This window comes from Pleurodeles waltl, chromosome 3_1 (genome assembly GCF_031143425.1).
Source record: "Pleurodeles waltl isolate 20211129_DDA chromosome 3_1, aPleWal1.hap1.20221129, whole genome shotgun sequence".
Lineage (NCBI taxonomy): Eukaryota > Metazoa > Chordata > Amphibia > Caudata > Salamandridae > Pleurodeles > Pleurodeles waltl.
The window spans coordinates 254,649,059-254,676,263 of NC_090440.1; the positions used below are offsets into that span (position 1 = coordinate 254,649,059).

The 27,205-nt window shown below is 45.2% G+C and overlaps 1 protein-coding gene across 2 annotated transcripts in view; it reads left to right on the top strand.

Moving 5' to 3' along the window:
- The window catches only part of LOC138284003 (stimulated by retinoic acid gene 6 protein-like), a 489,916-nt gene that overhangs the window by 286,792 nt on the left and 175,919 nt on the right, over positions 1-27,205 (top strand). For both annotated transcript variants that reach the window (XM_069222338.1, XM_069222339.1), the window contains exon 7: positions 12,415-12,534. In XM_069222338.1, coding sequence (XP_069078439.1) covers positions 12,415-12,534 — 120 coding nt within the window. The remainder of the gene's footprint in view (positions 1-12,414; positions 12,535-27,205) is intronic.

Genomic DNA, 27,205 nt, shown 5'->3' on the forward strand with positions numbered 1-27,205 from the left:
TATGTTTTATTGATTTTATATAGCAGATATACAATACAAGCAATTGTCGAATACTATTACAGGATCATATTTATCTGATTAAAATTACTTAGAAACAAACAACCCCCCCCCCAGTTACACACCTATCGAAACATTTGTTACAACCATTACATTCAGTAATTATTTCCCACTGCTTTGCTCATTGTGCTATATTTTTGTTGCTGCTCAGAGAAGCCCCATTTGCGGCTATTGTGGTACTCCGGTTTTTATTGAATCAGTTCCCAGGGGTGGCCGAGTGCGTTCTTGCGTGTGTTCGGGATAGGTAGGCTGAGGATATAACTAGTTCTTCCTCTTTACCTTCCAACTCGCTCCAGCACTATTGCCCTCACTTTAATTAGCCGCAGATTTGAGAGGTGTGGGGGATTATACCCATTAACTATTTACTTATCCCGATGGGCTCCTATTCTGTTATTTCTAGTAGGGATTCTGGTGTGTTCAGTTTATGTGCTCTGCCGCCCCCTTCATGGAGGTTTATTATCGTTTTTTGTCTCGAGTTTGGTTATTAGTGTTTCCCAAGTGTCGCACCCTGTGTGTGGTTGGCCATTCCGTGCCAGTTTTTTAAGCGCCTGAAGCTCCGTGCGGGCCCAGCGTAGTGTGAGGGTATGCCAGGACTTCTGATCAGGGGCACTGGGTGCTTTCCAGTGCATTGCTATCAGTCTTTTGTACATCACATAGGCCAAGTCTACAAACTTGTATAAGTGTCTATGTTTTTTTGCTCCAGACCTCACTCCCAGTAAACAAGATCTGGGGTCTGCTGCCAGCGCTAGCCCCGTCCATTCTGATGTCTCCTTCACCACCTTTCCCCATTCTGTTTGCACTTGAGGACCCATACCATGTGATAGAAGTGGGCCGATGGTTCCAGGCATCTGGGGCACGTCGGGCCCGTGCCCGGAAACATCCGCTTTAACCTGGCCGGTGAAAGGTACGTTTGGTGTATAAAATTGAACTCGGTGTATCGGAATGTAGGGTTCCTTGATACACCCCAGGCATAAGACAGGGCTTTCGGCCAGTCTTCTAGAACGATCGGAACAGGGAGGACTGTGTTCCATCTCTCCATGGCCCTCTCCAAGTAGGGTTCCGGGAGTTTACTGAGTGTCTTGTATAGGCTTGATATTGCTTTAGTTTGTGCGTCGCCTGGCAAAATACGATATATTATGGGAGAGGACTCTGGTTCTAGGGCGCCTCCTCCCCATGTGTTCTTAATTGCGTGGCATATTGCATAATATGCTAAGAATTGACCAGAGTTCACTGCAGTGAGGGCCTGGATGGCTTCGAACGACCTTAGTTTGCCGTCCTCAAAACAGTCTCCCACTGTCTGTATCCCCGCCTCTAGCCACTGCGACAGCGAGTGCGGCTCAATCCTATGCCGTCCCGAGAGACAGTCCAGCGGAATTAGCGGGGTGTATGGGAGTGCTCCATGTCCCTTCTGGACATATCTCCGCCAGCAAGCACACGCCACGGCTAGCAATGGGTTGATAATTTCAGTTTTGGGATGCTTATCAGATGGCCATGTCAGCAGTTGGGTTCCTTTTAGCCGAGTCTGCAGCCATACAGACTCGGCTGTCGCTGGTCTGTAAAACCATTGCTGTATCCACTGTAGCTGTGCTGCTGCATAATAGAGTTCCAAGTTGGGGGCTCCCATTCCACCCAACTCCACCGGTCGCTGCAATGTGGTTAGAGCCACACGCGCTCTTCCGCCACCCCATATGAGCTGTAGCAATGTTGTATTCAGATTGCTAAAAAAACTCAGTGGGAGGATGAGTGGCAGGGCTGCGAAGTAATATAGCAGCCTGGGCAGAATCAGCATGTTTGCCACCGCCACTCTGCCTGGTGGGGAGAGCGGTAGTTTGTTCCAGAAACGTAGAGAACCCTTTATGGAGGCCAGCGCTCTCCCCAAGTTGCCATCTCTGAGGTCCTCTGCTTTATAATATATGTGAACCCCTAGGTATTTAAACGTTTCGAAACACCATTTCAGGCGCCCGCTCGGGCCTCTTCCTGTTTCCCTGGTGGCCATCTAATCAGCGGGAACACAAACGATTTTTCCCAGTTTACTGCTAAGACAGATATCGATCCAAACTCAGCTAGGAGTGACATTATGGAAGGCAATGACTTCGTGCCCTTCCGGGTGTATATTAGAGCATCATTGGCATATAACGATATTGCGTGGTGTGTTTCGTTTCTATGTATACCCCAGTCATTTGCCATAGAACGTACTTTAGACACTAACGGCTCCATAGCTATAGCAAATAATAATGGGGAGAGGGGGCAGCCCTGCCTTGTGCCCCTGGAGATTGAGAAGCTGTCAGAGATCACTCCCCCCGTTTTCACTCTGGCACTTGGGTTTGAGTATAGTGTGCAGACCCAGCGCATATAGTTAGGGCCTATTCCCATTTGCTTCATTGTGACCAGGAGGAAGTCCCATTCCAATGTATCAAACGCCTTCTCAATATCCAGTGAAAGCACCATTTCTTCATATGCATCAGAGGGGGCATCACCTATTACACTCAGGAGCCTACGGATATTTAAGAAGGTGTTACGCTTCGGGATGAAGCCGTTTTGGTCATCGTGGATTAAGGTGTGTATAATGGGGGCGAGCCTATTTGCCAGTTGTTAGAAATTGGGTTTTTGGTTGGCAGTCAGGTTACCCCCTGTCCAAGCAAAAGCCCTCACTCTAGTCAGGGTAAGTCACACACAATCCAAGATTATCCTGTGCCCACCCTCTGGTAGCTTGGCACGAGCAGTCAGGCTTAACTTAGAAGGCAATGTGTAAAGTATTTGTGCAATAAATCATACAATACCACCATATAGCACCACAAAAATACACCACACAGTGTTTAGAAAAATATATAATATTTATCAGGATAATTGTAGGTCAAAACGAATAAAGTTGCAATGTTATTTTGTAGAGATATCACTGAAAAGTGATATAAAGTGTCTTAAGCCTTTAAAAAGCAAACAAAGTCTCTTTCAAGCGCAAAGTACCTGGTTTGGAGTGGAAAATCTCCTCAGAGGGCCACAGAAGAAGAGATACGTTGAAAAAGGGTGTGTGCGTCGATTTCTCCCCAGCACACACAGACTTGCGTCGTTATTTTTCACGCGGGGAAGTCGTGCGTCGTTTTCCAGCACGCGGACAGTCTCTTTCTGTGGATCGCGGGGATTACCAGATGTCCCGGGTCTGTGCGGGGATTTTCCTGCTTGTTTTCCAGCTGCGCGTCGTTCTGCGGGGCTGCGCGTCAAAATTTAGATCTCACGGCAGGCGTCGCGTCGATTTCTCCTCTGGAGGTCGGGCGGCGTTGTCCTTGCGAAACCGTGCGTCGAAGTTCCGGTCGTCCCGAAGGCGTCGCGTCGATCAGCGTCGGTGTGCGGCGTTTTTCTCGCCGCGGAACAAGCTTTGCGTCGAAAATTTCGGCGCACGGAGCGTCCAAGTGAAAAAGAGAAGTCTTTTTGGTCCTGAGACTTCAGGGAACAGGAGGCAAGCTCTATCCAAGCCCTTGGAGAGCACTTTCACAGCCAGACAAGAGTTCAGCAAGGCAGCAGGCCAACAGCAAGGCAGCAGTCCTTTGTAGAAAGCAGACAGGTGAGTCCTTTGAGCAGCCAGGCAGTTCTTCTTGGCAGGATGTAGTTTCTGGTTCAGGTTTCTTCTCCAGCAAGTGTCTGATGAGGTAGGGCAGAGGCCCTGTTTTATACCCAAATGTGCCTTTGAAGTGGGGGAGACTTCAAAGAGTGGCTAAGAAGTGCACCAGGTCCCCTTTCAGTTCAATCCTGTCTGCCAGGGTCCCAGTAGGGGGTGTGGCAGTCCTTTGTGTGAGAGCAGGCCCTCCACCCTCCCAGCCCAGGAAGACCCATTCAAAATGCAGATGTATGCAAGTGAGGCTGAGTACCCTGTGTTTGGGGTGTGTCTGAGTGAATGCACAAGGGGCTGTCAACTAAGCCCAGCCAGATGTGGATTGTAAGGCACAGAAAGATTTAAGTGCAAAGAAATGTTCACTTTCTAAAAGTGGCATTTCTAGAATAGTAATATTAAATCCAACTTCACCAGTCAGCAGGATTTTATATTACCATTCTGGCCATACTAAATATGACCTTCCTACTCCTTTCAGATCAGCTGCTACCACTTCAATACTGTATGAGGGCATCCCCAATGTTAGCCTATGAAGGGAGCAGGCCTCACAGTAGTGCAAAAACGAATATAGGAGTTTTACACTACCAGGACACGTAAACTACACAGGTACATGTCCTGCCTTTCACCCACACAGCACCCTGCTCTAGGGGTTACCTAAGGCACACATTAGCGGTGACTTATATGTGGAGAAAGGGGAGGTTTAGGCTTGGCAAGTACTTTTAAATGCCAAGTCGAGGTGACAGTGAAACTGCACACACAGTGCTGCAGGCCCACTAGTAGCATTTAATCTACAGGCCCTAGGCACATAGAGTGCACATTACTAGGGGCTTATAATTACATTAAATAGTCCAATCAGGTATGATTCAAGGTTACCATGTTTTAAGGGAGAGAGCATATGCACTTTAGCACTGGTTAGCAGTGGTAAAGTGCGCAGAGTCTAAAAGCCAGCAAAAACAGTATCCAAAAAGTGGAGGGAGGCAGGCAAAAAGTTAGGGGTGACCACCCTAAGGCTGTCAGGTCTAACACCAGTCTTTTACCCAGTATTTTGCAATCTAAATGTAACAGCGAGAGTGGTCTGTAAGATTTGACATCTGTAGGGTCCCGTCCCGGTTTGGGGAGTACCACTATCAGGGCATCTCCCTGGGATGGCGGTAGTAATTCAGTAGCCCACGCCTCCTCGTATACTCTCAGCAGTTGGGGCTTCAGGCGGGATGAATATGTGGAGTAGTATTCTATTGGGAGGCCATCTAATTCCCGGCACTTTATTCCTGGGCATCTGCGAAAAAACTAAATCTATTTCCCCTGTTGTGAGAGGGGCTTCAAGTGTGTCCCTGTCTGTTTGGGATAATTGCGGTAAGGGGGAGTCTCCCTGGAAAGACTCAAATTGTGCGGCCGTGCACAAGGTGCGTTTGGAATATAACTTTCTGTAGTACTCTTTGAACGTTCCATTTATCTCTGCTTGTGTAATGACCGTAGTGCAGTTATCTATCCTAATAGCACCAATGGGAGAGTGTTGTCTATCTTCCCGTAGTAGCCATGCCAGCATTTTCCCAGACCTATCTCCTTCCGATTGCAGGTGCGTTAAATGATAGTTGTAATCATGGCACCGAAGTCTACTATCTGCTTCGTTGTATTTTGTGCGGGCTGCTCTTAGTACTGTGTATGGGATTTCGCCCCTTGCAACTGCTATTTCAGCGATTCTTAATTTATTTTCTAGTTTAGCAATTTCTACACTCAGTGTGCGCCTCACTCCCCAACCCACGGAGAGACACTGGCCTCTGACCGCCGCTTTATGAGCATCCCACTCCACCGCCTGTGAATTTGCAGTAAGATCGTTTGTATCCCAATACTGGCGTAGTGTGGTGCTCAATGTGTCTACAAATGCCAGGTCTTGTAGCGCTTCTACTTGTAAGCGCCAAATAGAGATCCCCTTTTGACTCCTGCCCCAGTTTAATGTTGCTCTCAGCGGTGAGTGGTCTGACAGTGTCTTCGCTAGATATTCTGTCTCATTTATCAGGTCAGATATGTCCTGCGTACCCCATATTATATCTATTCTGGTGTATGTTTTATGCGGGGGTGAATAAAATGAATATTCCCTCTGGTGGGGATGTCTTATGCACCAAATATTGTATAATCTCATGTCACCCGCCCAGTGTTGCAATGGACTTGTAATGCTCCTCTTCGTGCTCGGGCCCCCTTGCGGGTTAGATCTATCCAGTGCGGGGTCCGGTATGCTATTAAAGTCCCCTCCCCATATAGCCGGGGATTATGGGTTTGCTAGCAATGACGGCGTGAGTGTGCCCAGAAATCCCGCTGTGCCACCGTTTGGGGCGTATATGCCAACCACTGATAGTTGTCTGCCTTCTAGCTGGCCTTCCACTGTTACGAATCTGCCCCCTGAGTCTATTTTATGTGCAGTTTGGTGAAATAGGACGCCTCCTGCGATCCATATCAATACTCCCCTTGCGAATGCTGAATATGTTGTGCCTACCAGTTGCCCTCCCCACTTCGCGCATAGCTCCAGCAGATCCGGTTCCGTTAAGTGTGTCTCTTGGAGGATAGCGATATGTATTCCCAGTCGCTTAAGGCGTGCATAAATTTGAGATCTTTTATTCAGCGTGCCCATACCTCTCACGTTCCATGTCATTATGTCATATTGGTTGCTGTTGCGTTTAGTTTGTGGTGCCATTAGGGATTATGGGGTGAACCTGTCCTTATATCTCCGCCTGGGACTGCGAGCTTTCCCCTTGCTGCCCCTCTGATAGCGCTGCCTACTGTATTCGCATCTCTCAGTAGTTTCGCTTGTTCGAAATGTGACTAAGGTGTGCATTTTGGCTAACGTGCTTCTACCCTCCCCCCCTATTAAATCACCCACTCTTCTAACAACTGATATAAAACTACTTAAGAAGTGTATATGTAGAAAAACCTGTATCCTTCTGGATATCCGTGGTGGTATTATCGTGACGGTCTGATGTGGCTCATTTATAGTGCTCGCAACAGGCCGCAGACTTTGTCTGCAATTATTTATCTGCACCCCGATGCGTGTGGTCCCTTCGATCCCTCCTCCTCCCCTGAGGCTGCCCCCTCCCCCATGATGTGGCCCCCCCTGGGCAGCCATAGGTTTATGCAAAAGATACTCTTTGTTTTAGAGAATGTTCTTGCTTCGGGGTCCTGCGTCATTCCGAGATCCGCTGCGTCTACCAGTCCTGTTTTCTCCAAGTTCTGAAGCGGATTGAGTGCTGTAAATCAGAGTAAAAGATCATCCGCTGTTCTAAGGGTGACCCTCGGTCCTTTCGGTTCCCCCGTCATGGTAGAGTCAGAGCTAGCTGTGTCCGAATCTATGCTGATCTCAGGAGTCTCCCTTATCGTCTCAAAGTTATTTTGTGTCAGCAGAGGGGTTTCCTTCGGAACTTTTGCTCTTTCCTCAGCTGCTTGTTGAGCAGATGGTTGAACCTTTGTGCGCCTCTTGGAGCGCTTCCTTGACGTCGAGAGCGACCACTCATCTCCCTTCCCCTCGTCGTCGCACATCTGCGCAAGACCTTTAGCATGTAGCCATGTTCAGGTGTCTTCCAGAGAGGTAAATATATGCACACGATCTTCTGATATCACTCTCAGTTTGGCTGGGAACAGTAAAGCGTATTTAATGCTGAGTTCGCGCAGTCGTTGTTTGACCTTTACATAAGAGTTACGTTTTCTTTGCTCCTCTTGAGTGAAGTCGGGGTAGGCATTGATAGTTGATTCCTCGTATTTATACGGGCCTTTGTTGCGAAACTGTTGTAGTATTGCATCACGGTCCCGGAAGTTTAAGAATCTGGCAATCAGTGGCCTGGAAGGTTGCCCCGGAAGCGGGGGCCTGATCGGAATTCTGTGTACCCTTTCGACTGTGAAGAACTTAGATGGGGCCCCGCTTAACACCTCTTTAATCAGCCATTGTTCTAAAGTTATTTCCATGTTTTGTTGCAGCATGTTTTCGGGGAATCCCAGGAAGCGGATGTTGTTTCGGCGCGATCTACTTTCAGCCTCTTTCGCCCTTCTCCATAGCGCCTTCAGCTCCGCGTCGAAGCGTTGAATCTGTTTCTGGTTGTCCTGAGCCGTAGGAGATAGTTCGGCCAACCCCTCTTCCGCCGTTTTGACTCTTTCTGATAATTTGCGGTGATCCACCCTGGGTAGGTTCAGGTCTTGCGATACTGCGTCTATTCTATTTTCCAAGGACGTTTTAGTGTCCATAATCGCCTGTAGTACCTTCTCTAGTTGCACAGATTGAGTCATGAGTGTGCTCTCCAGTGATTGTAGGGTTGGATTTGTTTGTTGGTCAGTGGGCGCTGGTCCATGCACTGCACGGTCTTGATTCTTAGCTGATTTAAGCCTGCCTGCCATTGTGTGTGTCCGAGGTAGGATTAGTGGGGTGTGGTGGAACTTTACTGGGGGTTATTATACAGCGGGCCGCCCTCTGGTCTCTTTGCGGTGATTCAGTGAGCCTGCCCCTGTTTTCGCAGGTTCTGTGTAAGAGGGGATGATCTTTAACCGGGCCTTGTGTGTGTTTTGGCTTCCTGCGGCTTGCTCCCATCTGCCGACGGGGTATTTCAGGGGATCCTCCCAACAAGCACGCTAACAGCCCCAATTATTTGTTGTTGAAGTTATTTCGTACGTGGTAACTTATATATATTTTGCTGTTGCCCAGTGTTGATGCTGCGTAGCGTGGCGACACCGGCCTTGGTGGTCGCGTGGTGTCCAGCGGGGGCGTAGATGCCTGGGGGGCAGTGCGCCAGTGACAGTAGGCTTCAGGGGTGGGCCCCGTGCAGGCGGGATCCGGGGCCCCCAGTGCCGTAGAGGGGAGCGAGCTGTCCGACGCGGCCAGGGACGGCCTATGCTGTTCCCCGCTCCCGTCAGATCCGCCTCTTCACCCTATGGTCCCCCGGGACATGTACTGTCCGGAAGGGTGCCAGTGTTTGCGAGTTTTCACCGCTTTATTCCGCCCAGGTGGGGATGAAAACGAGGAGGAGGAGAGAGGGGGGCTAGAGAAGGGGGGGGGCGCAGGTCCGGCCATGCTATTTCTTTCTGTGGCATAGGCCACAGCACACCTCCCGTGCCCCCTCTTACCACCCTATGTTGCAGCAGCTGTTCGCCCGTCCTCGCATGACACTCGGGCGCTGTTTCTTCCAGCTTGCAGAGGGGCTGAAAAGTGCCCTGATGCCCCCACAAGCACGACGTTGAAGTCACGTGTTTCACCGCAATCTCGCCAGGTTCGGTCCGCGAGGCTCCGGGCAGATCGCCCCGCCCGATCCCCCCTTGTCTCGCCCCGCTGTGTATTTTCGGCGCGGGTAGTCCCGAAGCGCCGGTTCCTCCATGTGGGGCGAGCTCCTGCGTCCGGATGCTACCGGCGCCTGGCAAGTCCTTTTAGGCCCGTGATGGCTGGCGCCCCGCGCGCCGGCGTCCGATCTCTGGATCGGAAGCTCCTTATGCGGTGTCTCTGGGCACCATCGAGGCGCGCCGGTGTCTTGGAGGCCGTTCCTGCGCCCCCGTGTGCTGGTTTCGCCCCGGGGGCACCCTACAGGATGTTCAAAGCGAGTCCGGGATGGAGCGCGTTCCCTAGCCGTCCATCCCGGTCGCCATCTTGGCTCCTCCCCCTCCATATGGTAGCCTCTAATGTTATCTTGTGTGATGTGTTCACTATCAAAATTCTAATAATATTAGAAGCTTGAGTGATGTTCATTGAACATCATTGCAGTGATTACAGAATAGTTTGAAGATCTCTGTTTTGGTACAAAAGTAGGCTATTGTATGAATTGAAACAATAAAATCATGAACATTAGTTCATGCTTATATATACCAGAGACATAATTGTCATCCTATTCCAAAAAACAGAAACCTGCTTTATAAACAACAGTGAAGTAACAAGGGTGATAGATTGCACTATTTATGATTAGGTACTGAGGAACGAGGAACGAGGGAATCTCAGATTTGGGGATTTGTTTCTGAAAAATCAAAAACCTTGGCAAGTGGGGAAAACACATGGGTGGTCATTCTGACCGCGGCGGTCGGCAGTCGCCGCCCGCCAAGCGGTTCCCGCCGAAAGACCGCACCGCGGTCAAAAGACCGCGGCGGTCATTCCGGCTTTCCCGCTGGGCCGGCGGGCGACCGCCAGAAGACCGCCGGCCGGCCCAGCGGGACAGCCCCTTCAACAATGAAGCCGGCTCGGAATGGAGCCGGCGGAGTTGAAGGGGTGCGACGGGTGCAGTGGCACCCGTCGCGATTTTCACTGTCTGCTAAGCAGACAGTGAAAATCTTTGTGGGGCCCTGTTAGGGGGCCCCTGCACTGCCCAGTGGCATGGGCAGTGCAGGGGCCCCCAGGGGCCCCACAGCACCCGTTCCCGTCATCCTGGTTCCGGCGGTGGACACCGCCAGAAACAGGCTGGCGGTAAGGGGGTCGGAATCCCCATGGCGGTGCTGCAAGCAGCGCCGCCATGGCGGGTTCCCTGGGCCAGCGGGAAACTGGCGGGAAACCGCCGGCTCCCCTTTTCCGACCGCGGCTTTACCGCCACGGTCAGAATCGCCAGCCAGCCTGTTGGCGGTGCTTCCGCCGCACTCCGCCATGGCGGTCATGGACCGCCAAGGTCAGAATGACCCCCATGGTGCCTTGCGGGAAACTGCCCTCCCTTCTCTCAATTGCTGCAGTGGCAGCTACAGAGAACACTGAGATCACTGTCAGACAAGTCAGTAGCTCATAATGTGGGTGGGGTACGAAGTCCATGGCCTTTGTTGACAACAGGGCCACCAAATGAGGTCTATATGACCACCTTAGTATTCTACTCTATGAGTTGCACTTCAATTTTCATATTAAAAATAATGTATATATGCATATACAAAATTGTGATTAGTTCAGCGGCAGCAGCCACAAATCTCAAGACGAGGGGCAGGTGGGGAACAGGAGGAAATAAAATAATAATAATTAAAATGAACCTGTTCCTGCCACTGCTGCTGCTGGCTGCCTCACTCCTCTTCTGATGACGTTGGTGCCTCAGCAGTCCCTGATCACCAGCACAGGCTCCCCAAGCAATCCTGGTGCTGCTCTCATGCTATACCTAGAATGAGAGCAGCATCAGGATTGGTCTGAGCTGCTTGGTCTGCCACTCATACAGCGCACTAGAGTCTGTGCAGTTTCTCAGATCCAGCTGTGCAACACAGCCGGGTTCTGAAACCTAAGTGCACATGTCAGCTTGGCTGGCCTAAGACAGTCGTCCAAACTGACATGCACACTTAGTGCACTCACTTCATTCCTCCATTTCCCCTCCTCCCATGGCCCTTCCCGCCCCTCCCTGCACGTGCTGGCTGAGCCAGGAGCTGAAAATTTTAAAAAAATAGTAAAATATTGTTTTATTTTTCAGCTGCTGGCACAGTCAGTGGGACAACGCTCCTTCACCACTGCAAGGAGCCGCCCCTGGATTAGTTAACATTATATTCTTGTAATTCATCTAAGTGCAATGGAAATCATTAAATCAAATATTCCATGTTTACATTGTAAAGTAATACCTTTATAAGAAATTACTTTGTAAGGAAATAGGCCTTCAACTGTTAAAGGAAAATATAACCAGTGTTCTTACCTTTTTACCAAAATGTTATAGCAAGTTTAAAATTGAATAAGAAATATATGAATAAAGCATCTGCTTATTCACAATGCCAAAATATCAAAGAACCTAAAAATGTTCTTTAAATAGCCTAAAACACATCCAAAAGTGGTTAAGAATGATGTACACGAATTGTTAACATAAGGAAACAATTGGATTAATCAGTACTGGCTGATGTCTAGGAGGGTGATTGCCTTCTTAATGTACACCAAAGGAGCTTCTGCAGTTTCTCTGAATATTCCAGAAGGGGGAGGAAGTCAAAGAATTACATGCCCTCATTTCAAGGGGAGCATTAAGGGGGCATATTTAAGAGCCCCTACCGCCACCGAAGCGTCACTTTTCGTGATGATACGGTGGCACTATACCCTGTGCCGTATTTACAAGGTGGCGTTAAGTCACTTTTTGTGGCTTAACTCCACCTTGTAAATACAACCCCTTCACATGCAGTCCTTTTTGTGTGGAAAGGGGTGTGCAATGAGTGTTGCTCTGGGAGTGCCACAGCAACACCCTTTGCATTTTGACGCTGCCTCAGATTTACGAGTTGGAGTTAGCAAGGTCAACGAGGAGGAATACTTTTATTCCTCCTCTTTTTTTGCTTTTGCTTTTGCTTTTGCATTCTGCAGCACGCATAGAAAGAGCAAATTGCCAAACATGATTGTTTATGTGTGGGAAGGTGTCCCTTTCTGCACATAAACAATCATTTCAAAATAACGCGTTGGCACTTCTGTGCGTGCTGCATTCTACAGCACACACAGAAGTGCCAAATCGCCATTGATTGTTTATGTGCAGGAAGGGTCACCTTCCCACACATAAACAATCAGACCCCTCAACACTGTTATCCTTGCAAGATGGTGCAAGGATGTCTGCATTGGCACTGGCAGCTAAATTTAGTACCAGCGCACGGGACAACACAGGGATGCGCCATATTCAATTAACTATGGCGCATCCCTGCATTGTGGAAATGATGGAGCGCGGCACTGCCAATTTTGGTGCAGCGTCATGCTCCATCATTTTCATTTAAATATGGGCTAAAATGTGGTATTACACCATCTGAGTTGAGTGGCATATGCTACTGTGAGCCTCAGAAAGTGGCTGGAGTAATTAAAGTATAAAGCTCTCCTCTTACAGACACTCTTCAGCAAGTCAATTCCTGTGCCGTCTCTGATCTGCTGCCTGGTTCTAATGGGACGCTTCATCCAAATATTCGTGAGGCATGTGAAAGGATTTCACTGTGGCGAAGTCGACGATGTAAGTAGGTTTTCATTCGCTAACAGCATATTTATCCTGTACACACTTTCCCAATTACGCTGTTGGTCCTGCTGCCTACGCACCTTGTTCCTGATGTTTAGCCTTGTTACCGATAATATAATGATAAATAAATTTAGAACCTTGAGATACCCTAATGAGACTCCGCAGTTCTAAAGCAAGGTGAATATACTTTTTTACATAGGTTATCTGTTTGTAATTATTTTTGAATTAATCACGAATCCTTTTAGACAGCAACTGAAATTAAGGTCCAGATGTATCAAGGCATTTTGGATTTGCAAACGGTGCGAATCACAAGATTCCACCGTTTGCGAATGCAAAATCGCCTTTCATGATGTATGAAAGGCATAGCAGTGCAATTTTAGGGCATCACAATTGTTAGCGATTTCCTTAAAATTATGAATCGCAATTTGTGATTCCCTAAACAGCAAATCGCAAATAGGGAATACCTATTTACAATTACCTATGCACATGTATCATGCATTTCCTAAATGCGAACTGTGCATTTAGGAACTGCAGTTACCACCAACTCCAAGTTGGTAGTGATAACGCGTCCAGCCCTTATAAATTACCTGTACCTGGACACGTTGGAGGTCGGTGAATCTTTTAACCGAGTCGGGCTCTCCTCATCCTCAATAGTCGAGTGACTCAAATCAATAATCAATAACTGTTGTAATCGGTAATCAATACTCAATTAATAAATCAATACAACACATCAGAAATCAATAACAGTTGGTATTTCGGCGCACCATGACCTTTCAGTCATGAATAACCACACCAGTTTATTAAAAGTTAGTGAATTTATTTCCCTATATTAACAAAGCTAGCACGATATATATGTGTCTCAAAACCAATTGATATATGTATATGAACATTACTAGCTGTCCATAACGGCAGAAGAAACGCAATCTACGCAAAATCTGAATAATGATACACTCTGTTATAGCAATGCAAATCACCAATGTGACTAACTGTATTTGACTAATTGCGTACATTCGGTCAGCATAACAAGATTTCAATTCTTCATGGTACATTGAATGAATACTTCGACTAACCTCTAATTAGCATTGGCATGTGGGTCTTCATGCAAAACGAATTTAGTCAACACAAATTTGGAAAAACTTCTAGCTAGGATCCTATCAAAAATAGCAGTTGGTACCTAAAAGGAAAAACACAATGCATAATACATTTATCCTTTCATATTTACCAAATACAATCAGCATTCAAGAAAAGTCTTCGTCCTTCAGGTACCGGTTGATCAGCATGGGACAAATTTCAAAGGGGCAAAGTTAAGGGCAAGTTTCCCTGCAGCGGCAAGGAGAATGGGGCAAAGTTACTGCATGGGCAAGACGGGGGCAAAGCAAAGTTAAAGTCTCTAGGGTGAGAATTCTTAAAGTCTCTTTCTCTCAGATAGAGAAAAGGGCATCAGGGTGTCGTCCAAAATGGAGTCTGGCATCAGGCTTCAAACTGGCATCGAGGAAAATGGCTGACTTCTCTTTGTCCGGTGGGTTTAAGTAAGAAACATTCCAAATTCTGTAGGGTCTTCCATTGGAGGGTTCATAGGTTGGCTTCAAATTGTCCAATCAAAAATTGTCTTTTACTAGCGCTCATTTATGCATACACTGTCCTTGGTGCCTTGGAACACAAATTGTATCATGGTTTGCCAATTATTTTACTATCTGTACCTTCATTGTCCGCACCTGCAGAGACTGACCTTCTATCAAAAGGGATGTACCCGGCCTAGCACGAAACCTTGGAGATAAGTGTACCAGCCAGTTTCTACTGGAAAAATACAACTTCAAGCAAGAATATATGTTTCATTAGTTCAGGAAAAAAAAATCACACAGTTAGAATTTGAAACCAAGCAACTAGGCCAAAGCCTGTACTAAATTTAAGCTAAGCAAAACAGTTTTCAAACAGGAAATCATGGCATACATTTGCGATTATGACGGATTAGTACATTTTTAATACTTCATGATTAATAAAGCTCGTTTATAATGATGGCGAACTACCCTGAGGGCACAATTTCCCTCGTACATTATTTCTTTTACTTAAAATCACACTTCAATATATATGTCGGTTACACGGTGTACATGAATATATGTCGAACCTTCTTTTCTGCATCATCAATCCCTCCTCTGATGACTAATTATGTCATCACATCAAATCTACCCACAAATTTTATTCCATTAAAATTCTGTATAGTAATTTGGCACTTCAGTCAATTCCCTTTTTCTTTTAGTCCCTTTTGACTTCTCCCTATAAATTTCCACCATTTTGTTCTCTATTTTCTCTTCTCTTTTTCTTTTGTTCCTTGCTTTTAACATTTTGAAAGCTTTCCATGTTCCCCAAGAACCTAATAGACAAATTAATATTATTAATATTCCCTTTACTATTTTTAGTAACAATCCGTTCCAAACGTTGCTGAGCCAATTTCCCACAGAAGCAAATCCTTTTCCAACTTTCTCCCAAACTCCGGGTTCTTTCAATTCCTTTAAATCTACACTTTCTCTAGTTAAATTTGTAAGCATCGTTCTAATTTTTCCACTGTTGTCGGGTATATATGTACAACAGTGACGCGTGCCAAGCATTTTGCAAACGCCGCCATCCTTTGCTAAAAGAATGTCTAAGGCAAGACGATTTTGAAGAGTCATAGCTCTTTCTGCAGCGAGTTCAGCATCCATCAGGATTATAGCTCCCGAAAACTTTGTCAACATGTTATCCACAATAGTAGACAACTTTCGTATTTTGATTGAATTCAATATGACTCCTACTGAAGGAATCATAGCTCCAAATATATCTCCTACCACACCAGCAGCTGTCTCCCTTTTCTGAACACGATGTGATTCAGACAGCCTTGGAAATTTCTTTAAGTCATCTAGTTGGTAAACCTTTGGGAACAATATTCCCAAATAACACCTCCCATACCATCCTTTAGGAAGACGATAATAGGCGTTGAGTCCACAAATATAATATACTCCAGGAATAACTTGGTCTTGTCCATTCAGCATGAGCGTCCACTTTTGTTGGAATGCGTATGTGTGTTTACATTCACTCGTTCCCACGAAAACTGTGTCATAATATGATGGAAATCTATGTATACAAAATCTACCCACATGCAATGTATCTAAAGCTATTTTCCCTTGTGTCTTTATTGCGGCAAAAGCATAATTATCTACAGACGTCCTTTCGTGCAATTCCTTCTCTAATTTCTCCCTCATTTCGTGCTTTCTGTCATCAGTGCGGTCTAAAAATTCTATTTCTACTGGTGAAAGCAAGCATGTAAGATTCTCCCTATGTGCGTGAGCTGTGTGGAAAGGTGACATTGGTTCGAAAAATTCCCTCATTAATGTGGCAGACCAATCTCTAGCTATCTTACTTAGGTACCCTACTATGGGGACATATGCAAAAGTAACATCGTAATTAGTATAGAAATAATGAATGTCTCTTTGAGCATAAAATCTGGAAGCTACTATACTACATGTAATTCCATACGTAAGAGGCATGCTGTGATACGTTACCCCTTCCACTACTGAGGTAGGTATTTGTGTACACACATAACAATCTTTCGCATCCATGGTCTCAACATACTCACTCAGCAAGCGATAGAAAACGTTAGATGAAAGTTCCTTTTTATCATGCAAGTGTCTCTCGTCTTGCTCGAGTCTCTTCAGAGCTGTTAGTTCAGTAACGATAATAGGTTTAAAAGTAGAAGCATCATTCGTCTCACTCTCGCTTTTACCATGCATTCCAAGAACTATTGCTATAATTATTAGTACGCATGCGATCAGTAAGCCTATACACATGTATTTACAATACTTCATTTTACGCCCCTGTGTAGTGAAGCTAGTCATGATCTGTATAGAATCAGAAAGCTGAAAACACTTTATCAAAGCGTATTAGCAGTTTTTTTTTTTTTTTTTTTTCTAAGTTGCAGGTATTTACAAAGCTGAACGAGTTCAATGTTCACACAGTTCCTTTAGCAGCTTAGTCTCTTATCGGTTAGCAGCGTTGTCTCAAAATCGGTTTCAAAGTCAATCAGGTTAGCAATGTCTTAGCCGGTTGAAAAGTCAATCAGGTTAGCAATGTCAAGTTAGCAATGTCTTAGCCGGTTAAAAAAATCAATCAAGTGATCAATGGTTTCAATCAACAGAGTCCATAAAGTTTTTATTTCCAAAATGAAGTTCTGCCTCTTCGTTCTCAAGGCTGAGGGATACGAATTCGTCTGACCAATCGTTATTGGCTACGTATGCCCACTCCGGACCGGAATACCTCCTGCTCGGTATCCTTTTTCTTTTCAGTTTTGCATCTCTCTTTGATTCTTTCTCACTGGTACTTTCCTCTTTGGCCAAGTCCTTTTCTTCACTTGGTGTTGGTACCACAACAGACATTTCCTTTCTTTTCTCTTTCACTCTTGGCCCTTCACTGTCGTTCAACGTTTCTCTAGTTCTTAGTTTTACTGGTGATATGCTTGGTCTTCTTTTTGCACTAGGTCCACTTGATGGACCTGCGATCTCTTCTGAAGAAGTTTGAGCAGTTTCGTTCTGTTCTGCCTTGTCTCCTCCTTCTGGGGAGTCAATCAGGTTTTCCTTTTCTTTTTCTGTATCGTCTGCTTCTGGGAAAGCCCTCCTCTGATCAGGCTCTCCTGCTTCTTCACCTCTTTCGAGCCCTTTGTCACCGTTACTTTCTTCAGGCTCTTTGTCACTTTCGGCTGCTTCAGGCTCTTTGTTACCTTCAGCTGCTTCGTCGCTGTCTGAGGCTCCTCCTTGGTCTTCCCCAAGTGAATCTGTTGCTTCGTCCTCAGAGAATATTTCTCCCTCCTCTATTTCTGCCTGTTCGCTTCTAGTTCTGTTTTGCTCTGCCTCAGCGGTCGGCACTCTGTTATCAGGTACTGGCAGTTTCAGCGCTTCAACTTCCTCATCTGTGGGACACAACACCCTCTTTGTGTGACTGGCGTGAATCCAGTTGGGAACTCCCGCACACTTCACAGCGGTGGTAGTCGTCAAAATCACTTGGAAAGGTCCTTTCCAACGGGGTTCCAAACACGACTTCCTCACGTGCTTCTTTATCACGACCCAGTCACCTGCTTTCAGGGTGTGTCCTGGACCTTGGATCGGTGGCAAGGTGGTTGCCTCCACCTGGTGAGAGAAAGATCGAACCACATCAGCTAGACCTTTGCAGTAGTCTAACACCATATGATCTGTAATATTCAAAAGCGCATTTGCAGGAACTGCTGGAAGTCTCATAGCTCTGCCCATGAGAATCTCGTGTGGGGACAGTCCAGTCTTTCTGTCAGGGGTGTTTCTCATTGACATTAGTACCAAAGGCAATGCGTCAGGCCATTTCAAGTTTGTTGATGCACATATTTTCGCCATTCTTGATTTCAATGTGCCATTCATTTGCTCCACTAGACCTGATGCTTCAGGGCGGTAGCTACAATGCAGCTTTTGCTCAATGTTCAGTGCTGCACAAAGCAATTTTATTACTTCATTATTGAAGTGACTTCCCCTATCTGATTCTAAAGAGATCGGGAATCCGAAACGTGGTATTAACTCTCTCAAGAGTAGTTTTGCAACTGTGAGACTGTCATTTCTGCGTGTAGGGTATGCTTCAATCCAGTGACTAAAAATGCACACAACCACCAACACATACTTCAAGCCTCCATGCACAGGCATCTCAATGAAGTCCATTTGCATCCTGCTGAATGGACCCCCTGCTCTTCCAATGTGGCTCAAATTTACTACTGTTCCCTTCCCTGCGTTCATCTGTTGGCAAATGACGCAACGGTGGCAAACTGCTTCAGCAACTTGACGGAATTTAGGGTTAAACCAATCAGTTTTAAACAACCTAATCATGGCATCCCTCCCAAGATGAGCTTGTCCATGGTAAAATCTGTCTATCTGTGTCAAAAGGCTGTTTGGAAGAACGAATTTCCCTTCACTTGAAACCCATAATTCATCTAGTCTCTTTACACATTGTGATTTGGTCCAAGAAAGTTTCTCGTCCTCACTAACATCATTCAGTAGGGATTTCAATTTGTCCATCGTATCTATCACCTTTAGAGCAAATATTCCGCTGGTTCGAGTTCTGGTTCACTTATCAAATTCCATTCATCCCTAAGCAATATACAGTTCAAGGCGCAAAACCTTGCGACTTGATCCGCATATCCATTTCCCAGAGAAACATAATCCTGTCCCTTCGAGTGTGCACTGCATTTTACCACTGCTACTTCTCCTGGTAGTTGGATGGCATGTAACAATTCTTTTATTCTTTCGCCATTTTTCACTGGCGATCCTGAAGAGGTCATGAAACCTCTCTGTGACCACAATTGTCCGAAATCATGCACTATTCCAAACCCGTACTGGCTGTCAGTGTAAATGGTAACTTTCATCAATGCAGAAAGTTGGCAAGCTCTAGTAAGGGCTACCAATTCTGCTACCTGTGCAGAGTAAACTCCTTGAAGCCAAGATGCTTCCAGAACACCTGTTACTGTGCATACAGCGTATCCTGCTTTCAATACACCCAGTGCATCTCTTAAACATGAACCATCAACAAAAATAATTTGATCATTTTCTTCCAATCGGGTATCATTGGTATCAGGTCTTGGTTTGGTGCAAAATTCAGTCACCTGAAGACAGTCGTGCTCGATGTCTTCAGCGTTCTCAATTTCAGCATTTTCACTGGGAAACAAGGTTGCTGGATTCAACGTAGTGCACCTTTTCAGCTGCACATTAGGTGATCCCAGAATTATTGTTTCATACCTTGTGAGTCTAGCACCAGTCATGTGCTGTGTTCGGGAACGTGTCAAAAGTATCTCAACTGAGTGAGGGACCATGACTGTTAAAGGGTGTTCCATCACTATTCCTTCACTCTGAGTGAGGCTGATACCAACTGCGGCTACGGCGCGCAAGCACCCTGGCAGTGCTGCTGCAACCGGATCCAAAGTAGCTGAAAAATATGCTACTGGTCTGTTTACGCCACCATGGGCTTGGGTCAAGACAGACAAGGAACATGCATCACGTTCATGACAAAACAATGTGAAAGGCTTTGTGTAGTCAGGCATACCTAAAGTTGGAGCCCTGCACATGCATTCCTTCAATTCAATAAAAGCATCCATCTCTTCTCCTTTCAGTTCAATTTCATCCAATGCATCCTTCTGGGTCAGTTTCAGCAAAGGTTTTGCTAGGGTTGAGAAGTTGGGAATCCATTGGCGACAGTAGCTCACCATTCCCAAAAACTTCCTCACCTCCCTCCTCGTCTTTGGGGGACTCATTTGAAGTACACTTGTTATTCTTTCCTTCATAATTTTTCGTGACCCTTTCTCTATTTGGTGACCCAAATATTTCACTTTCCTCTGACAGAACTGTAATTTCGAAGGAGACACCTTGTATCCATTCCTTCCCAAATGGTTCAATAGGGCAATGGTGTCGGCTGTGCAGTCACTTTCTGTCTTGGATGCAATCAGTAAGTCGTCAATGTACTGTACTAGGGTTGACTCGAACGGCAATTCTAACGCTTCCAAGTCTTTCTTTAGAATCTGATTGAAAATGGACGGTGACTCCGAAAACCCTTGAGGAATTCGACACCAACTGTAAACTCTGTCTAAAAATTTGAAACAAAAGAGAAATTGGCTGTCCTCATGAAGAGGCACCGAAAAGAATGCTTGTGACAAGTCGATGACTGAGAACCACTCGGCATCGCAAGGGACTTGAAACATTATCACAGCTGGATTTGGCACTACAGGGCAGCATTTAATTATGATGTCATTTATTTTCCTCAAGTCCTGCACAATTCGGACCTTTCCACTTGGCTTTATTAGTCCCATGATTGGTGAATTACATGGACTGCTTAACACTTCTTTCAGTACTCCCTGTTTTACAAACTCATCAATGAGTTGGGCGACTTTCATGAGGGTGTCTTGTGCCATATGGTACTGTGGGGTCTGGGGAAAGGTTACATTGGGTTTTACGGTCACTTTCACTGGTTCCACTCCTTTCACCAATCCCACCTCTTTTCCTGTCATATCCCACACTTCTTTTCCCACTGTTTCCTGTAATTCAGCTGGAATATCTGCTTCAGTGATCATCGGAAAAAGGGTAATCAGAGGATACTCTTCATCAACAGTTTCCATCTCATCCCCTTCTACACTGTCCTCTTCTTCCCCATCACTGCTCGTCTGAATTCTAATTCCATCGTTCGAACACATAATCGAACATCCCAATTTGCACAATAGGTCTCTCCCTAATAGTGATATCGGGCTTGAGTCACATACCACAAAATTATGTGACCCTTGATAATTACCAATTCTGACTTGTACTGGATTTGTGATTGGGTTCGTCAGGTACCTGTTTGCTACTCCCACTAATTGAACTGTTCTCCCTGAAAGTGGCAGATTTGGTACTTCAATGCTCCTAACAGTGGAACTTGTAGCTCCTGTGTCAACCAAGAATGAAACGCGATGGGCCATAACTCTTCCCTCCACATACGGGCCCTTTTGATCAACTTCCAAGGATGCTGCAAGCACACAATTTCCCTCCTCATCTGAACTTTCACTCTCCCATGCATCATTTATTCCATTCTCGCTGTGTAGTGGGAATTGGTGTACTGTGTCATTTTGACTCATTCCCTGACCCGTGACCTGTTGAGGAAGCATTGCTTGCTGCTGATTCATTGGTGCTAAGGGTATTTGCATTTGCTGATTAGGTACCATAGGAAACTGCTGTTGCATTGGCTGCAATTGTGTCATTTGTACACGAGGCATTTGCACCTGTTGCGGTTGCATGGGTTGTAGACCCTGCATCTGGTTCATATTGTTTTGAAAATTTGGGTTCGGACCTCTCAGTTTCAGTCCTCTCATAGTCTGAAATGCATTGACATCATTGTTTTGCTGACCTACACCTTCCTGCACCATCATTGGGCACTCCCGTTTCCAATGCCCAACAATTCCGCACGTGTGACATGGCATCACCTTCTTCATTGCCTGTATACCATTTGGAATCATAACGGTATTCAAATCAGGACCATTATTCACAAAACCTCCTCGACCTCTGCCTCTCATCTGTGGCTGAAACATAACATTTCCCTGTTGCTGCTGCTGCGGCATCTGTTGTTGAAACCCTTGTAAACCTTGTAAACCTGTCTGAGCTGCTCTGAGCTGCATCACCATCACCTTTTCCTTCAATCTTTTCTGCTTTGTCTCAATCTCATCACTGCAGTATTTTGCATAGTTCAACACTTCATCGATCGACTTTGACTGCCAACAAATCAAATGCGATTTAATCATCTGGCTAATTTCGGGTCTCAGCCCTTCCACAAACCTCAACACAAAGTGGAGCATGTCTTTTGGCTCAATCGTTTCCGTGCCACTGTAATTTTTAAACGCTTTCAACAACCTCTCATAATACGCATGTATAGATTCTTTAACCTCTTGAGCGGTCCTGTCAATCCTTTGCCAATCCACATTTTTCGACGCAACCTTGGTTTTCAAGTGCTCGATCACCTTGTGGTACAAACTCATTACCATAGGTGATGGCGCACCTGTGTCCCTATCTCTCTCTGGTTCACTCGTCGGCCAACCCACAGCCCTTTTACAATCTTCCCACAAATCTGCCGGAGCCACAATTTCAAATAAGGTATTCAGGTCTTCCCAGAGACACTTCGCGAGTTTCACAAATCTATCCGTTTGTTGATACCTCTCAATCGGCTTCTCTCTTAATTTGGGAAAGTCATCCGTAAAGGATTGAATATCGCACCTGTGCCATGGTACATGCACAAGCTTTCCCCCTGCTGTCTCTCTCATTGGTAACATGGTTATCAGATCGTCTTTCTGTTGTTTTTTCTCACTTCGTTCTGAAGTGTTTTCCTTCTTTTTATCCTTTTTCTTGACCCACCTGCTTTCCCACTTGTCTAAACATCTCCAAACCTGTGCACTCTGCAGTATCTCTTTAAGGTGTGTTTTCATCCCTGCGGATCTCATGTGTTCAAAATCTTTTGTCTCAAAGTCTAACCTGTAGCTTCTGCTTAGATGTTTGGTCTTACCTATATCGATCCCGTTTCTGTCTGCAATTTCTTGTAATTTCTTATGTATGTTGCTCACTTCTCTTGTAATCCTAGTGCACATGTATCTTAGTTCTTCCTCTGTGTATGATTCTAATCTGTTCAAACCCATTGTCCCTTCTACCAGTTCATCTGCCTCCATCCCCAAACTTATTTTATTCAGGTATTCTTCTCCCTTCCCGCTTGATGTACTCTGTGGGGAGTTCAGGCTGTTGAACCATTGTGTCAACTGTTGCGCGTTCAGTCCCATCAATGTAGCAGTTACATCAACTGCCATCGACGGTTTCTGTAATGCTTCAGTCTGTGAGGTTAACGGTACTAATAGTGGTGGATGTGACCTTACCACGGTTGACGGAGCGCAAATTGGAATTGGACTAAATTCCGACAAAGACCCAGATCCATTTGGCAGTGCCGCTATCGGAGTTGTCTCTGGAGTGGTTTCTATGCATCTTCTCCCTGTCCCATTCTGTATCATTAACCCTTGGTCGCTGGTGCTTGAATTTGCCTGTATGTACAGTGGTACTGGTGGACCTACAGTGATAGGTAGAGATATTGCATCTGGATTCTGTCTGTTCCCCGAATTCTGTGGCATGTTAATCCCCACATTGTGGTTCATCATTGCTGGCATACCTAACTGGCTTTCTACCACTCGCACTTCTGGTGTCTGCTTTTGGTGCATCGAGAACTGTGTTGATTCAGCTTGAATCAATGTCGGTCTCTGATAGTTTTGTCCTCCCTGCGCCATTGAATCGGAAGTCATTCCCACATTATGCTCATCGCAATAGTGCCTTTGAACCTGTGGCTGATAGTTATCAGCAGGTTTCAATGTTGGCACGTCTGGGTACATTCTCTGAATCCGTGGTATTTGTGGTGAGAAAGGCATGTCAGAGCTGCTCGGTCTCTGAGATACCCTCAAATTTGGTGTTACATTACCCTGTATTGGCTCTGGAGGGGCAGTACTAATGCTTGAGCCTTTTTCGCTTTCCACGTATGGTGGTGGGCGATCATTCAGCAATTGTATAATGAACTCCTCATCATCTGACTCGTCTCCCCTTTTTGAGTTTCTATTGCTCTCTCCTTCTCTGGACCGACTCCTGTTTGTCTTACAGGTAGCTTTCCTCCCTTCCGTCTCCGCTTCCTCGGTAATCGCTGGAAACAATTTAATCCCCTGCAATACGTCTGATCTCCAAACCTTTTGTGTGCTGTCCCATCTAGCATCCGCTAGTGTCTTTTCTACTTTTCTTATTCTTGTCTCGAATTTCTTTTGCTGTTGGTTTCTAGCTATTAGCTCCCAAATTGCTAATGCCTCAAACTGGCCTTGGAGGTACTTTCATGTCGTATAGCGCAAATCTCAGATTTTCTAAAACCCTTAGGTTAAACGACCCATGGATAGGGAACGCTACACTTCCATGTTTTTCTGTTAATTTGCACCATTGTTTTAACCAAAGACACGGCGCTACACCCTTTTCTTCAATGACGATGTAAGCTGGTGTACCCTCAGGCAGTGTTTCTTCTCCTACATTTGCTTTAATATAAACATCTCCCCTCATGGCACTCTTAAATGCTTTGAAAAATTTAATCTTTCCGTCTTTTGTTTTTCTAAAATATGTAATCAATAAGCGACTTTAATTCCCTGAATACTCTTCGCTTGCCTTTCCCCTTCCAATTGCGCTTCACGGACTGCGTCCTATCCGTGCGCGACCCTTCTCACCAACCGACCTATCCCAGCGCGGCTCCTAGTGACGTCACACTCACACACTGCGGCTGACAAAGTCCCGCGGCTTGTCCTTTTTTCATTCGGCTTCACTCATAAACTAATTTCTGCAATATAACGCGAGCACTTAACCAAAAGAATAAAACAGATCTGTCGGTTTACTACAGGAAAGGTAATACAATCGCTTCAGAAACCTTAGGGATTTTTCACTAGCCTCAGCAGTTATTCCATCTTTCTCGGTTTCCCACTTTCGCAAGCAAAATTTGACCCGCAAATTTTACTCTCAACTGATCAATGAACTATTCTAGTGCACTTTAGAATTCGTCAAATCTCAAAGTCGAAGTTTTCTTTCACTCTGCAACATTCATACCGACTTGTTGACCACGCCCGATCAACCTATTAAACATGACCAGATCACAACATCAAACAAGTGTCACATACACTTTTCAACATACTCCGGAGTCTCTTGACCTTGCATGGCCCGTCTCAACATCAACAACCACGTGGACAATTTTTCTGCTCAAAGCGCCACACACACGTGAAGTTCGACGACTTCCCTACTCTCACACCTTTGGAGTAACACTCCTCTAATATCTTTTAACCCCCCTTAAAATCCTCACAAACTTCTCAATTAATCTGCGGCGATAAGCTGTGCAAGCGCGAAACCCTAACTTCACTCATACCGTCACTAGAAACGCTGAGACTGTTCTCATACCTGCATGTTCCTCATTCGCAAGCTCCGAGATCCCGGGAAAGTCATCGGGGACTTAGGGCATCATCATCTCTCCAACTTGTTTCATCAAAGAAAATTCTAACCTGACTCTGTCTATTGTTCGGATGAGGTCCCAAAGGGCTAAACCATCAATCTCTGCTACCATCTACTGATAACGCGTCCAGCCCTTATAAATTACCTGTACCTGGACACGTTGGAGGTCGGTGAATCTTTTAACCGAGTCGGGCTCTCCTCATCCTCAATAGTCGAGTCACTCAAATCAATAATCAATAACTGTTGTAATCGGTAATCAATACTCAATTAATAAATCAATACAACACATCAGAAATCAATAACAGTTGGTATTTCGGCGCACCATGACCTTTCAGTCATGAATAACCACACCAGTTTATTAAAAGTTAGTGAATTTATTTCCCTATATTAACAAAGCTAGCACAATATATATGTGTCTCAAAACCAATTGATATATGTATATGAACATTACTAGCTGTCCATAACGGCGGAAGAAACGCAATCTACGCAAAATCTGAATAATGATACACTCTGTTATAGCAATGCAAATCACCAATGTGACTAACTGTATTTGACTAATTGCGTACATTCGGTCCGCATAACAAGATTTCAATTTTTCATGGTACATTGAATGAATACCTCGACTAACCTCTAATTAGCATTGGCATGTGGGTCTTCATGCAAAACGAATTTAGTCAACACAAATTTGGAAAAACTTCTAGCTAGGATCCTATCAAAAATAGCAGTTGGTACCTAAAAGGAAAAACACAATGCATAATACATTTATCCTTTCATATTTACCAAATACAATCAGCATTCAAGAAAAGTCTTCGTCCTTCAGGTACCGGTTGATCAGCATGGGACAAATTTCAAAGGGGCAAAGTTAAGGGCAAGTTTCCCTGCAGCGGCAAGGAGAATGGGGCAAAGTTACTGCATGGGCAAGACGGGGGCAAAGCAAAGTTAAAGTCTCTAGGGTGAGAATTCTTAAAGTCTCTTTCTCTTAGATAGAGAAAAGGGCATCAGGGTGTCGTCCAAAATGGAGTCTGGCATCAGGCTTCAAACTGGCATCGAGGAAAATGGCTGACTTCTCTTTGTCCGGTGGGTTTAAGTAAGAAACATTCCAAATTCTGTAGGGTCTTCCATTGGAGGGTTCATAGGTTGGCTTCAAATTGTCCAATCAAAAATTGTCTTTTACTAGCGCTCATTTATGCATACACTGTCCTTGGCGCCTTGGAACACAAATTGTATCATGGTTTGCCAATTATTTTACTATCTGTACCTTCATTGTCCGCACCTGCAGAGACTGACCTTGTATCAAAAGGGATGTAACCGGCCTAGCACGAAACCTTGGAGATAAGTGTACCAGCCAGTTTCTACTGCAAAAATACAACTTCAAGCAAGAATATATGTTTCATTAGTTCAGGAAAAAAAAATCACACAGTTAGAATTTGAAACCAAGCAACTAGGCCAAAGCCTGTACTAAATTTAAGCTAAGCAAAACAGTTTTCAAACAGGAAATCATGGCATACATTTGCGATTATGACGGATTAGTACATTTTTAATACTTCATGATGAATAAAGCTCGTTTATAATGATGGCAAACTACCCCGAGGGCACAATTTCCCTCGTACATTATTTCTTTTACTTAAAATCACACTTCAATATATATGTCGGTTACACGGTGTACATGAATATATGTCGAACCTTCTTTTCTGCGTCATCAGTAGCAACCATGTGCAGTTTAAAAACATGCATTGAACATGCATTTTTTAAAGTGCCATGTAGCGCACACATGGATTTACATTACCTAAGTTGTGAATTCCTAAAAGGAATTCACAAATTAGGAAATACAAAACCATTCACACCTATGGGCTTTCAGGTCCATAGGGGTGTATGGAGTCCCATTTCCTCATAGCGATTCCTTAATAGCGATTGCATTTCTCAAATTTCTTAAAATTTGCTATTTAGGAAATGTTAAACTGTACTTTTATACATCGGGCCCTAAATCTTTACTTTTACCCTGGCTTTAAAATCTTATTTGTACATGAAATGATTTTCCTTCATGATTTCCATTTATATTATATATTTTAACTGCAGACTCAAGGTTGGTTTCTGGTCAGTGCTCCTTCATTGCATGA